Source organism: Argopecten irradians, chromosome 9 (genome assembly GCF_041381155.1).
Source record: "Argopecten irradians isolate NY chromosome 9, Ai_NY, whole genome shotgun sequence".
NCBI classification, from domain to species: domain Eukaryota; kingdom Metazoa; phylum Mollusca; class Bivalvia; order Pectinida; family Pectinidae; genus Argopecten; species Argopecten irradians.
Genome location: NC_091142.1, coordinates 38097929 through 38113523, shown reverse-complemented (window position 1 = coordinate 38113523; position 15595 = coordinate 38097929). Strand labels below are relative to the sequence as shown.

At 36.1% G+C, this 15595-nt stretch overlaps 1 protein-coding gene across 3 annotated transcripts in view; it reads left to right on the top strand.

Annotated features, from left to right (window-relative positions):
- The first annotated feature begins 2057 nt into the window (after positions 1-2057).
- The window catches only part of LOC138332261 (clathrin heavy chain 1), a 35714-nt gene continuing 22176 nt past the window's right edge, over positions 2058-15595 (top strand). The window contains exons 1-6 of one of the 3 annotated variants that reach the window (XM_069280279.1): positions 2058-2234; positions 7589-7796; positions 9328-9477; positions 9748-9866; positions 11281-11298; positions 13198-13215. In XM_069280279.1, the coding sequence (XP_069136380.1) occupies positions 2193-2234; positions 7589-7796; positions 9328-9477; positions 9748-9866; positions 11281-11298; positions 13198-13215 (555 nt within the window). In that variant the 5' untranslated portion in view covers positions 2058-2192. The remainder of the gene's footprint in view (positions 2235-7588; positions 7797-9327; positions 9478-9747; positions 9867-11280; positions 11299-13197; positions 13216-15595) is intronic. The other 2 variants (XM_069280280.1, XM_069280281.1) reach the window with 2 other exon arrangements.

Sequence of the window (15595 nt, the reverse complement as noted above, 5' to 3'; positions counted from 1 at the left end):
TCTTCATAGGAATCAGCTTCTCCTGATCAACTGCATCTCCGACTCTGATACAACTCCCACTGCCTGCAGCACCAGTGAGACGACGGAAACCTTCAGTGACATGGTCCAAGAAGACTATTGCTGCTACGGAGGATTCGTCTTTCAGCCTAACTCTGAATCATCATCCCGAGGTCGTTGTTGTCGATAATCCAACAGATTTCACAGCCGGTGCTACTACTAAGGAAGTGTTGGAGGAAGAGGGTTCTCTGATGGTTTGGAAGGGGGTGTTCATAGTGTAAATTCCAATCGGGATGAGGATACAGTGCAAGGACAGCATTGCCATCCACCCCTCGCAGATCCCGATCGAGAAAAACCTGGAAAAAATGGTGCGTGATGATGAATTCGTGTTCGCGCAAAATCTTGTAAACGAACCAAATCGGAAACAGCGAGTTCGACTCCTGCAGGAGGTATCTGCAAGTGGTGCTTTTCATGGCCATGGGAGCCGGTTGCAGAGTGCTCTGTTGCAGAAAGTATATGGAATGTCTGATAGAGATAAGGCATATGTGAAATATAATTTACGTCGATTAGTCTCAGCATTTTGTAATTATGACGCCATAAATATTGACGTGATTTTGTGACGTCACAATCACCGGAAAATGAAACATATCGATGATATGCAGTACTCAGTCCACGTGGTTTTATCATCTTGACACCCCGTTATTGATAGCAAGGGAACTTTCTATATAGCAATCTCAACACTTAGCATGGTCCAAAATCAAGTTCGGTTGCAATAATGAGAAGCGTAGGTCTATACGAAACACAGAGGATCCTCATCTCACGTCATGATTAAAGCCTTTCAGGCATCCTTGATATTTCAGGGGTTACTATTATACTGAGTGGATACGAGTATGGAGGACAGATTATAGGCTAAGTCAGAAAACGTAGTTCAAATTGTGTGGCAAACTTTGCATCATCATCATCATCTTGCAAGTAGATCATAGACGTGTACGCAACCATGAGTGTCCACGAAGAAGGAGCAATGGAAATGATTTTTATAGACACACGGTTTAGTCACGTATCACCTGCATAAATAAGTGGGTAATTTGCGTTGAAATGTAAAACTTGATGGTATTAAATCTAAAAGTCTTAACGTTGATGACTAGACCGTAGGCTATTAATTTTGCAGTAATGTGATATTATAAAAAGTCAGTTATTCTCCCTAGATCGATAATTATTTTTAGAAACCATGCAAGGACATTTTTGCAGAAACATATATATCCGATACTAGGATACCTTGTATACCTAACACCGGGCATTCGAGTATTTTTGTTTTATTATTCTAAATTATTATTTATAAAGTTCTGGATGGGAATCATATTGTCAACTTATATATCTAGTCAGTCTGACAGCAACAATATATTGATGTTGCCACGTCTTCATGTCTTGACTCCAGGAGATCATTTGTCAATTACAGCATTAGCCTATTATAATTGTTCATCATCCTCCTTATCAATTAAATTACTTACATGTACAATGTATATATTTCAGTATAAAAAATTTGACAATATAAGAACAGACAATACTGATATTCACATGTCCCTGTGGACGTAAATATTATGCGAATGGGTGTCTACTTTTCAGTACAGCAAATGATGCAGAGATAACGTTACATCACTTGTTATCACAAAAGTTTGCGCCCATAGGTCATCTATCACTGTACAACCAGGTAATAATATGAGCACGTGACAACGACAGGTCCTTCATTGAGTGCAAACGACACGCAACATTGCCCATGACCCTTATCGTGACACGGAACTGCTTCTAAATGAATTACTTAGCGCTGACGCCATTTAGTGATGCGGACATTTATCATAAATCCGCGATAAAAAAGTGTTCTGTGTGAAAGTAAAACTTAAGTAATATCTATAGATCAACACCAGAAGTTGAATAACAAAATAAGTTGATACATGTATATGCGGTGATTTGCAGTTCATATTGTATATTTATGATCCCTCAGTTTGATAACATATATTGAATATATTTGCGTATGAATTGAAGAACTACTTTTAATACTCTCGCACCCGGTGGCCGCCATCTTGGCAGAAGAAGAACGAACCCACAGACACGCAGCCACCGGTTTTACCGGTATATCTTTGATTTTGATTGAAAATCATCTTGTGTAAGGACTCATACGGGGATAAAGAACTAACAAGATGGCAACATTGCTCCCCATACGGTTTCAGGAGCATTTACAGGTAATTTTTTTGCATGATACACCGGCTCGTTTCAGTACCAGGAGGAAAACACGCCCCTCACTTTCGAGTTTATAAACATTGTGGTGTTGTTTGGGGTTTCTAGTGACACTTTAATGATGTTTTATAGTATGATATGATAAATAAATGTGCTTATGTGCCCTAAAGTATTTCTAAAGCAATAAATACATCTATAGTTCCGTGTCTACCCGGCCCACAAGATCGATGATCTGGCAGTCTCTGTTACCGGAAATAGTATTTGTCAATTTTTGTAAAAACCGGAAGAACATCAAATTCTAATTTATTTGTAGTTTTTTAGCTGACTGTGTGAATATTTCACAAGAATTATACATGAATTTCACTTAGTGAAAGTAATGGTTTCTCTCCCTTCCGGGTTGACACTGCTGTTACGCCCCCTAAAAATGACCCATATCGACATGTTTGACATTCAACATTGTAATTTCCATTTATATCGGTTGACTCATGTTTTGTTAGAATGTCGGCAGAATTAGTTTGCATTTTCTGTGTCAGTAATTGAATCACATGCAGTGTTGGTTTTGACTGTAAATATTAAGATCCTACAAGTTTACATTAGATAGATAGTGATCAAAGTTTTGGGGGTGTGTCTGTGGATTGTTGGAAGTTTCACTTCTGTAGTAAATAAACTAGCCTAAACCTTTCTTAAACACTGCTTCATATCAATAATATGAACTTTTAAATTTTTTTTATCTACCAGGGACAATCCACTTGTTATGTATTTGTGCGATCATTAATTTCAATAGTTCATAGCAATTATAAGTAGTGTTTATCAAGCAAATGCATTTAAAACGAAATAAATAAAGTAAACATATGTTAGTGAGTCGATGTTTGCATGAAAATACACCTCATTATTTTCGGTTTTGATGTATTCTCTGTGATCATTCTACATACATTTTCATGTGTTAAGTTAAAAGAAATGATAGTTTTTTATGTAAAAATAAACCCAATATTAAACTATAGTTTTGTATTTATTATAATATTTCAAATTAAAGGAATTAATTTCTCATTTGAAGGGTTAGAAAAATACTAAAATGGTTTTAAGTGACACATGATTGTACGCGGTTTCAACAACGAACATTGAAAAATGACATTATGTACAAAAAATTTTGTGTACTGGAAAGTTTAAAGCTAGCAAAATTGTTTATTTTAGGTACACACCGTCCTTAGGAATAAATTTGTTATTTCTGAGAAAATTCATGATATTAGGAATGTTTTTATTTTCCTTTTGAAAGATTATTTCTATAAAAAGAAATCTTTGGCTGTAAGATCCTTATGAAATATTTTGGACATAGAGGCTGGTCTGTTGGGTTGTCAATGTGAGAAAGATAGCAAATAAAAGAATAAACACCAATTTATTTAAGGCCTAGTGTTTACATATAACATGACTTAATTGTAGGGCTGGGTATTGGAAGGTCTAAAACGATACGATACATATTGAAAATACACTGAAATGATACGCGATACATGTTGACGATATACTGGACCTCTTTTTTCAAATTCAGTTGACCATTGTGTTGCGAACATTGTGGCAATAAAAGACAATTTTGATAAAGCATTCTATAACCTGGCATATATCTACCAAACATTTGATTTGGTTTGTCATCTGTCTTGATTAATTTCTGTCAAATCGTATTCTTAGTTATGAAAAGGCATTCTAATCCATCTAGGTGACACAGATGCTTTAAACACTTCCTTTTTATTGAAATGCTTTAACTTGAATGATGTTTTAGAATAAATTTTGTTTGGAATTTCCTCTTTCTATAATGAAAACAGTATGTTCAGTTGCTAAAACGATACAGTGATATACAGCATGTCTGGGTATCAATATTCGATACACTTCTTAAAACTGATATGTATCGGTATATCAATACAGAGGACTCCACATAATCGAATAACGGTTATTCGAATATTTCGGTTATTTGCATAAAATTCTGCGGTCCCGATTTTTTCCTTCTTTATCTTTGTTTTTCAACTCCGTGTATTTGCATAGACTTTTACATGACCTCCGGTTATTTGAATAAAATATTTGGGAAATTCTAAAAATAAAATCGAATATTTTTCAATGTTGCAATATATTTTTAGCGAAATTCGCCGATATATGTTTCAAGATACTTCACTTTTACTAGAAATCATCCTGGTAACAGATTAACGTTATAGTATGGCTCGTTATTTTATGCATGAATCTGCAAAGGTATTCGACGCTGTTATGATTTACATCAGCAGCGGTTGATCATAACTTTAGTATATTCACTGACTCAAACATCTAATTAAAGCATTTGCATTTTCAAATATGTTTATTTATTAACGTAACGTACCTTAGTTCGCGATCGGTTGGAGAAACCATGCTTCCTTACAACAATCGCCATTCATGAGTAGTCTCGTTCAACCAGAGTCTTGTTGACTACGACAGACATGTGCGTATCAAGCGTCTCGTTGAACGAGACATAAAAGCATGCAAAGTCGGCGTGCAATGACTACCGCAAGTTTCGTACAGTGTGTAAGCTTAGGATACAAAAGATACTTGCTACGTTGTTTCATTGCTACTTGAATATGCATTAATTTCTGAAATGTTATCAAGCTATTCACCGTATAGATCAACAATACAGGGAAAATTCTCAAAACACATTTAGGTCGAGTGAACGCATGGCTTCATCACCTGCCGCCATTTTCGAATTCATATACACATGTTGTTAAAAACAACACTACTAGTTGATCGGCACTTTGAAGTTTAATCACGATCATAAGTTCATTTTGCCAGGCAAATGTACGTAAATTTGTTTATTATTTAGGTTCAGAATTGTAGACACAAATCCAATCCTGTTTAGTAGAATCTAATTGCATTTGATATCGATCGTTTAGCTGTTTCTCAAATATTCACGTGTCGATCTAACGTAAACAAGAATCTAATATTGGAATATTTTTTGTTATTAAACAATTAAAATCGATTTACAGCTTCGAAAATAATTACTTGTTGTTCGTTTTAAGTGTAAAAAATTTACGTATTTATCAAAAAACGAAACGATATCTATTTGCCTATTCACATACATATGTGTGGGGTCAAACGGAGGTGCAAAATGTCATCTCCGCCTATTCGAATACTCCGGTTATTTGCATATTTTCTTCTGGAAAATGACCTATGCAAATAAGCGGAATCCTCTGTATATTGATCCAGCCCTACTTATTTGTATGCTGCAGTGATCATTCTGGTCCTTTTCATCGTGACCAAAATTATGGGTTTCACAGTGTAGATATCAAACTGCATGACAACATTGGAAAAAGATAAATCTGTCAGTCCCAAAATAAAATATTGTAACTTCAGTTTTTGGAAAAAAAATTATAATATTGTGTATTGGTTGTCTAACGAGTCGACAACAAATGTCCTACCTACCTAAAACACTGTCTGGTATGGGTTGGTAAAGGGAAAGGAACAATTTATTAGGGATGGCCAGATGAATTTTATGAATAAATTACATCTTGCAGGGGTGTAAAAATCCACTTACTAGAAGCCCCGGGCAACCAGTTTTTTTAGTTTGGGCAAGTAGAAAAAGGTAGTTCACTTGCCCTGGGCAAGTGCCAGCTGAATGAATTTCTGTACATAATTTTTCTGGTGCACTAAGTTTCATGGTATATGAGACTTATAACTAAATACATGAGGAAACAAACTTTCCTAAATATTTCTAAAACAAATAATTTAGTATTAGAAACAATTTTTATTTCTCAAAAATAAACAAAATAAAAAATCGAAATGGGCATAACTTGGTCGCTAGCTAGGTGCACCTTCTGTTCAGAGACGTTTTTCAGACATTCAAGCCGATAAAAATGATAATTAACTGCTTTTAAGTTACATACTAATGCCTTTTAGAGTTAACTTACATTATTAGTTGTCTAACCGGTATTTTTTAGCCATAAGAAAGAAATTTTTCTCCGTAAAAACAATCTCTGTTGAAGGTAGGAAGTTGCTCTTGGGTACTAATAATGGAGCCGGAATCCGGTTTCCGGAATTCAGGAATTAAGAATGAAAAAAGATGGAGAAACAAAAAAAGAAAGTTAAAAATGCAAATAATGCTGCTTTGTTAATTATTGTTCTTCTGATAATAAAAGAAATATATCTAATAGAATTAGAAATGTTTGTTAGATAAGTTTTATTTTTTTTGTTTTTAATTTTCTTGTTACATTGTAGTACAGTACTGCAATGAAAAAGGTATTTTTTAGGGGCAAGTAGAATTTAATTTTTCAGGCAAGTGAATTATTGGGCTCTACTTGCCCGTGGCAAGTGACTTTGAAATTTTTTTTACACCCCTGTCTTGTACCTTGTGTCATAGAACACTTGTAGTAGTATCATAATACTGGTAGAAGATATGTTCAACATTTTGCCTGCTCTTCATCAAAATTCTTGTCCTGGTACTGATTATTACATCACTAGTTTGTGTGTAACCATTTATTTTTTAGGGAAAAAAGCATTTATTTTTTAGGGAAAAAAGCATAATTATCTTAGTTATGGCTAAACAATTGCCTAAGTCTAGAGGGCACTTTACAGTAAAATAAAAACAACAATAAATAGTTACATGCAGACTACCTCTAGTACATAAATTGCACCTTGTTATACAGTCTGGCTGAGGTCTGGGATGTTTCCCCATTGATAAAGCTCTCCATTGTCTGTAGTAGAGAGATATTGATCCCCAGTTAGCTGTTCCATTAAAGCATGTTGTCCAAATATAGTTGTCAGTGTACTGATCAATGACTGGCTACAGTTAACGTACAGCGAGTAGATCAACTCGGTATTGGTCAACATTGATTTTGACTCTTCCACTTTTACTCGGCATCCTTGTCCTTCAAAATATTTCAAGGTGAAATTATGTATAATTAGGTCAGAGGTTTGCTCTAATATTTTATGAGCAATGTTGCTGCTGGGAATGAAACATCAATAAAATGTTTTAAGGTAAGAAAGCCTACACAATGACCTTATTCTCAAGATCAATAAAATATTTTAAAGAGTTCCATCATTAATTAAGATAAACACTGTTCTGCTTAGTGTGATAGAGTTATTTGCTCTTGTTGTAGGTATTGATTGTTATGCGTTTGCGAACTTAATATATTTTTCACTAAACTTTATCAGATAATTAATGCTAAAACAAAACAATTAATACCTACCACCAATAGCAGATAACTTGATAATTAATAAAGATCATAGATGGAATAAGGTATTTAAGATAAGAGCTTAAAACTTTTGAAGTTAAGTGTAAAATTATTTTATGTCATTGTTGGTATATATGCTTATTATCAGAGAAATATTTTATATAAATCATTTCTTGTTTCAGCTCCAAAATGTTGGCATCAATGCATCTAACATTGGCTTCAGTACCCTTACCATGGAGTCGGATAAGTACATCTGTATCAGGGAGAAAGTCAGCGAAACAGCCCAGGTCGTCATCATTGATATGAACGACACTAATAACCCAATCAGACGCCCTATTTCGGCCGACTCTGCCATCATGAATCCTGCTAGCAAAGTTATTGCTCTCAAAGGTTTGTAAAGTTCAATAACATTTCTCTTGGAGTTTGGAAAAATAATGAAAGGAAACTGTCATATTCCTCCTGTGTAATAATTAAAGGGAACTGTCATATTCCTCCTGTGTAATAATTACAGGGAACTGTCATATTCCTCTTGTGTAATAATTACAGGGAACTGTCATATTCCTCCTGTGTAATAATTTACAAGGAACTGTCATATTCCTCCTGTGTAATAATTACAGGGAACTGTCATATTCCTCCTGTGTAATAATTACAGGGAACTGTCATATTCCTCTTGTGTAATAATTACAGGGAACTGTCATATTCCTCCTGTGTAATAATTAACAAGGAACTGTCATATTCCTCCTGTGTAATAATTACAGGGAACTGTCATATTCCTCCTGTGTAATAATTACAGGGAACTGTCATATTCCTCCTGTGTAATAATTACAGGGAACTGTCATATTCCTCTTGTGTAATAATTACAGGGAACTGTCATATTCCTCCTGTGTAATAATTACAGGGAACTGTCATATTCCTCCTGTGTAATAATTACAGGGAACTGTCATATTCCTCCTGTGTAATAATTTACAGGGAACTGTCATATTCCTCCTGTGTAATAATTACAGGGAACTGTCATATTCCTCCGGGATCCTGTGTAATAATTACAGGGAACTGTCATATTCCTCCTGTGTAATAATTACAGGGAACTGTCATATTCCTCCTGTGTAATAATTACAGGGAGCTGTCATATTCCTCTTGTGTAATAATTACAGGGAACTGTCATATTCCTCCTGTGTAATAATTACAGGGAACTGTCATATTCCTCCTGTGTAATAATTTACAGGGAACTGTCATATTCCTCCTGTGTAATAATTACAGGAAACTGTCATATTCCTCCTGTGTAATAATTACAGGGAACTGTCATATTCCTCCTGTGTAATAATTACAGGGAACTGTCATATTCCTCCTGTGTAATAATTACAGGGAACTGTCATATTCCTCCTGTGTAATAATTACAGGGAACTGTCATATTCCTCCTGTGTAATAATTACAGGGAACTGTCATATTCCTCCGGGATCCTGTGTAATAATTACAGGGAACTGTCATATTCCTCCTGTGTAATAATTACAGGGAACTGTCATATTCCTCCTGTGTAATAATTACAGGGAACTGTCATATTCCTCTTGTGTAATAATTACAGGGAACTGTCATATTCCTCCTGTGTAATAATTACAGGGAACTGTCATATTCCTCCTGTGTAATAATTTACAGGGAACTGTCATATTCTTCCTGTGTAATAATTACAGGAAACTGTCATATTCCTCCTGTGTAATAATTACAGGGAACTGTCATATTCCTCCTGTGTAATAATTACAGGGAACTGTCATATTCCTCCTGTGTAATAATTACAGGGAACTGTCATATTCCTCCAGTGTAATAATTACAGGGAACTGTCATATTCCTCCTGTGCTACTATCTATATTGACTTTTTATCTCATTCTATATCATTATTATATAACTGAATGACCATTATTTTTGATAGCTGGGAAAACTCTACAAATCTTCAATATTGAGATGAAAAGCAAGATGAAGTCACACACCATGACAGATGATGTTATTTTCTGGAAATGGATTTCTGTCAACACCGTAGCTCTGGTCACAGAAACCTGTGTCTACCACTGGAGTATGGAAGGTAAGTACTATAGCCAACTGACTTAGACAAGTTTTCATGATTGTAAATATCTTCACACCATTTAAATGTCTGTAAATCTACTATAGATCAATCACATGTAAGTGCAAATTGAAGCTATCAATGTAAGAATTTGGTTCACAGCAATTTAAACACAGAATTTGTTATTGGAAATGTGTAGAACAGAATAAAATGTTCACAAGACATTGTATTTGATGATTATTTGCATGTAACCTGCAGCCAGAGAAATTGCATTTTGTGATTATTTTGTAGGCGACTCACAACCCCAGAAGATCTTTGACAGACATACTAACCTGGCTGGATGTCAGATTATCAACTACAGGACTGATGCCAAGCAACAGTGGCTTCTTGTCATTGGAATTTCAGCACAGGTAAATGTCTGAAACATACCAAAATGTAGGCGTAGGGGACTGAAATCTAGAGATGTGTGGGGAAAACTTACAGGGAGGGGTAAGGAATCTTGTATTAAAGGGCCAAGGATTGAGACGGGTGAGGATATGTACAATTCAGTCTTGGAGGGATACAGACAATTCATTCTTGACCATGTTGAGACAAATTTTAAAGCTCAACATACTACAAATTTAGGTAAATTTCCATATTATCATTATTGGTCAGAGAAAATGAATCTTGAAGGAGTTATAGGACAATAAGATTTATGTAGACAATTAAAACCTTGAGGGAGGGAGTAAACTTGTACAGACGGGCGTGTACTGGTAGGGATGGGCATGTACCAGACATTGAGGGGTTTTGTGCATAGCTGTGTGCTAGTCGTGGGGAGGGAGTAAACTTGTACAGACAGGCGAGTACTGGTAGGGATGGGTATGTACCAGCCAGACATTGAGGGGTGTTGTGTGTAGCTGTGTGCTAGTTGTGGGGAGGGAGTAAACTTGTACAGACGGGCGTGTACTGGTAGGGATGGGCATGTTCCAGACATTGAGGGGTGTTGTGTGTAGCTGTGTGCTAGTCATGCAGTCGGTTTGTCTGTAAACACTAAAGTTTACTTAGTTTTCTTGCTGTGCATATATATCTGATTTAAATTATAGCATTAGTTGATCTACAGCAGCCATGGTTAAACACTGACACCGAAGTCATGTTGATGTGTTTAGATCATTAGTCTCATAGAGGCTGTGGTGTTGTACTCGTAAAGTCTGGATGTTTCCTTGATGCTCTGAACCATTAGAATTGTCAGATTGTTTGTTAGATAAAATAAATAATTGTTTGCTGTCTAACCTGAATATTTACCAGTATCTGGTGTGGCTATACACTGAAGTGTTACTAGAATATACCACTCTGCCTAACTAAGGGAACTAATGCTGGTCTAACTATTGTCTGTCTTCATTCCTAATCTTTAATGTAAACACAACCCTTCTTTTGTGATATAGTACAATGTCTGACAACAGTATCAATAGTTATAGATGTAGAGGAAAAGCAATAGGAACACACAAGGTCTCCACATTGTTGTCTGCCCTCTACTATATTCAAATGTCTGTTCAGTACATGTCAAACATTTATTCTGTTCCAACAAATATGTAAGACAGATAATTCTGCATGCCTAATAAAAAAATTATTTTTTTCTTTCTTTAGTTTCTCTTGTTTAATTTTCACACTGCTCATTTTCTCTATTATGAACAAAATAATTTTGAATTCTGCTTCAATTTTATGGTTTAATTTGTTTCCGGAATGACTTTTTGTCCAGAGATGAGATGGGTCATGATGTGGTGTACTTTACAGTGTTCCTTGTGCTATTTCCTTATGTATTCTCATCACACTTATTGACATTTTCAGACGGGGGCTGAAGCCGCAGTAAGTATACAGACACTGGGTTATCACTGTCTCACTCGTCACATTGTCAACATCTCCTAAACCCCAACCAGTCCCAGCTAGTTCCCCACATAAATGACAAAAACCAGCATGGAATTAATAATGAATGTCCCATACAAAAGATGTATTTTGGCAATAAAAGTTTGCATAATCAATGTGATAAACCTATATTCCCATCTAATAATCAAAGTGATTGAAAATGAATCTGGATATTTTATTACCTATATTAACCTTTAGTCTAATAAAGTTGACAATGTTGACCTCAGTGGCTCCCCCTGTAGTGTAGGTGACCTCCCTCTACACACAAACCCAATATAAACATCAGTGGCTCCCCCTGTAGTGTAGGTGAACTCCACACACACACCCAATATAAACATCAGTGGCTCCCCCTGTAGTGTAGTTGACCTCAACACACACACCCAATATAAACATCAGTGGCTCTCCCTGTAGTGTAGGTGACCTCCCTCCACACACAGACCCAATATAAACATCAGTGGCTCCCCCTATAGTGTAGGTGACCTCCACACACAGACCAATATAAACGTCAGTGGCTCCCCCTGTAGTGTAGGTGACCTCCACACACACCACACCGACCAAAAAACAACATCAATGGCTCCCCCTGTAGTGTAGGTGACCTCCACACACAGACCCAATATAAACATCAGTGGCTCCCCCTGTAGTGGTGACCTCCACACACCAACGTCCCGACTCCAATATAAAACATCAGTGGCTCCCCTGTAGTGTAGGTGACTCCACACACAGACCCAATATAAACATCAGTGGCTCCCCCCTGTAGTGTAGGTGACCTCCACACACACCCAATATAATCATCAGTGGCTCCCCCTGTAGTGTAGGTGACCTCCACACACAGATCAATATAAACATCAGTGGCTCTCCCTGTAGTGTAGGTGAACTCCACACACACACCCAATATAAACATCAGTGGCTCCCCCTGTAGTGTAGGTGACCTCCACACAGACACCCAATATAAACATCAGTGGCTTGCCTACTTTGGTATAGAAAAGAGGATATATAGATATAAAGATATATATATGCACTAGCACAATTTTAGCACAAACACTTAGCATTTATCTTGTCCATATATAATAGTTATAGTAAAAGACTACATTAGGGTTGATAACACTTTGAGTCAGAGACTCGTCTTCCAAGTGGTCGACATAGAAATATACAATATTTACATCTGATGGGACTTCAGGTCCTTGGCTGAAATGAATTTACATGTGGAATGCAAATGTAATAGGAGAATCATCACAAATGATTTATGGAGGTCAAACATAAATTAATTCAGTAATTTTATTGGTATTAATCATTCATTGGGCACTCTATTTGGAGAAACAACTCATAAGTATACTTTAACTAAGGTTTGACTTAGGGCCAGAAACTGAGTAATTAACAATGTAAAATATCCTATGAAGAGTGGGTATATTGGCACTTTCCTTGATATAATGAAGTTGTACTATTACTTTTACAAGCATTGTCTACACTTCTGCCTGCACTGACATTACTATAACCATAAATGTATTCACCAAGCCTCTCTCCTCCCATTCAACAATCTTTTAATTTGCAGAGTGGAGCTTGGAAAAAATGTATAGTTTCTTTTTAGTATTTATGATTTAAACCTGTATGAGATTATATACTGTGGTTTGATGGAATAACAATGTTGAATTGAATTTTTGAATAAGTAAAGCTACTGGTAAGTTTGCTGAACAAAAGGTTTTGAAATCAATTGCTATATAGTCTAGGTGAGGAATGAAATATGGTTAAGTCCATTCTATTAACATTTTAATGTGAAAAGGATGGAAGATCTGATCAATGGAAAAACAAAATATTAAGGCATGGGACATTGATTGACATTTTCAGACGGGGCCTGAGGCAGCAGTAAGTATAAAGATTGGTCATGGCTGTCTCACCCGTCACATTGTCAACATCTCCCAAACCCCAATCAGCCCTAGCTAGTTCCTTAAATAATTGACAATAACCAGCATGGAAATAATAATTAAATGTTCAATTTAAAAGTTATATTTTTATACTAAGTTTACATAATCTATGTTAGGATAATTTTGGATCAATGAAAAATTCTTCTTTTGCCAATGCTGTTTTTAAATCGCCAAATGCATTTTGAAATTGCCATTGGCGCCTATTGTGGCTGACAGAGTGAGCCCTGTCATGACCTTTATAATATTTCTATCTATATAATTAAATCTAATAAAAAAAATAAATCTAGATGTTTTATGATAACCATTTGGTTGATCAAAGTTAACTATGTCCACACACACACCCAATATAAACATCAGTGGCTCCCCCTGTAGTGTAGTTGACCTCAACACACACACCCAATATAAACATCAGTGGCTCCCCCTGTAGTGTAGGTGACCTCCCTCCACACACAGACCCAATATAAACATCAGTGGCTCCCCCTATAGTGTAGGTGACCTCCACACACAGACCAATGTAAACGTCAGTGGCTCCCCCTGTAGTGTAGGTGACCTCCACACACACACCCAATATAAACATCAATGGCTCCCCCTGTAGTGTAGGTGACCTCCACACACAGACACAATATAAACATCAGTGGCTCCCCCCTGTAGTGTAGGTGACCTCCACACACACCCAATATAATCATCAGTGGCTCCCCCTGTAGTGTAGGTGACCTCCACACACAGATCAATATAAACATCAGTGGCTCTCCCTGTAGTGTAGGTGAACTCCACACACACACCCAATATAAACATCAGTGGCTCCCCCTGTAGTGTAGGTGACCTCCACACAGACACCCAATATAAACATCAGTGGCTTGCCTACTTTGGTATAGAAAAGAGGATATATAGATATAAAGATATATATATGCACTAGCACAATTTTAGCACAAACACTTAGCATTTATCTTGTCCATATATAATAGTTATAGTAAAAGACTACATTAGGGTTGATAACACTTTGAGTCAGAGACTCGTCTTCCAAGTGGTCGACATAGAAATATACAATATTTACATCTGATGGGACTTCAGGTCCTTGGCTGAAATGAATTTACATGTGGAATGCAAATGTAATAGGAGAATCATCACAAATGATTTATGGAGGTCAAACATAAATTAATTCAGTAATTTTATTGGTATTAATCATTCATTGGGCACTCTATTTGGAGAAACAACTCATAAGTATACTTTAACTAAGGTTTGACTTAGGGCCAGAAACTGAGTAATTAACAATGTAAAATATCCTATGAAGAGTGGGTATATTGGCACTTTCCTTGATATAATGAAGTTGTACTATTACTTTTACAAGCATTGTCTACACTTCTGCCTGCACTGACATTACTATAACCATAAATGTATTCACCAAGCCTCTCCTCCCATTCAACAATCTTTTAATTTGCAGAGTGGAGCTTGGAAAAAATGTATAGTTTCTTTTTAGTATTTATGATTTAAACCTGTATGAGATTATATACTGTGGTTTGATGGAATAACAATGTTGAATTGAATTTTTGAATAAGTAAAGCTACTGGTAAGTTTGCTGAACAAAAGGTTTTGAAATCAATTGCTATATAGTCTAGGTGAGGAATGAAATATGGTTAAGTCCATTCTATTAACATTTTAATGTGAAAAGGATGGAAGATCTGATCAATGGAAAAACAAAATATTAAGGCATGGGACATTGATTGACATTTTCAGACGGGGCCTGAGGCAGCAGTAAGTATAAAGATTGGTCATGGCTGTCTCACCCGTCACATTGTCAACATCTCCCAAACCCCAATCAGCCCTAGCTAGTTCCTTAAATAATTGACAATAACCAGCATGGAAATAATAATTAAATGTTCAATTTAAAAGTTATATTTTTATACTAAGTTTACATAATCTATGTTAGGATAATTTTGGATCAATGAAAAATTCTTCTTTTGCCAATGCTGTTTTTAAATCGCCAAATGCATTTTGAAATTGCCATTGGCGCCTATTGTGGCTGACAGAGTGAGCCCTGTCATGACCTTTATAATATTTCTATCTATATAATTAAATCTAATAAAAAAAATAAATCTAGATGTTTTATGATAACCATTTGGTTGATCAAAGTTAACTATGTCCACACACAGACCCAATATAAACCTCAGTGGCTCCCCCTGTAGTGTAGGTGACCTCAACACACACACCCAATATAAACATCAGTGGCTCCCCCTGTAGTGTAGGTGACCTCCACACACAGACCCAATATAAACATCAGTGGCTCCCCCTGTAGTGTAGGTGACCTCCACACACAGACCCAA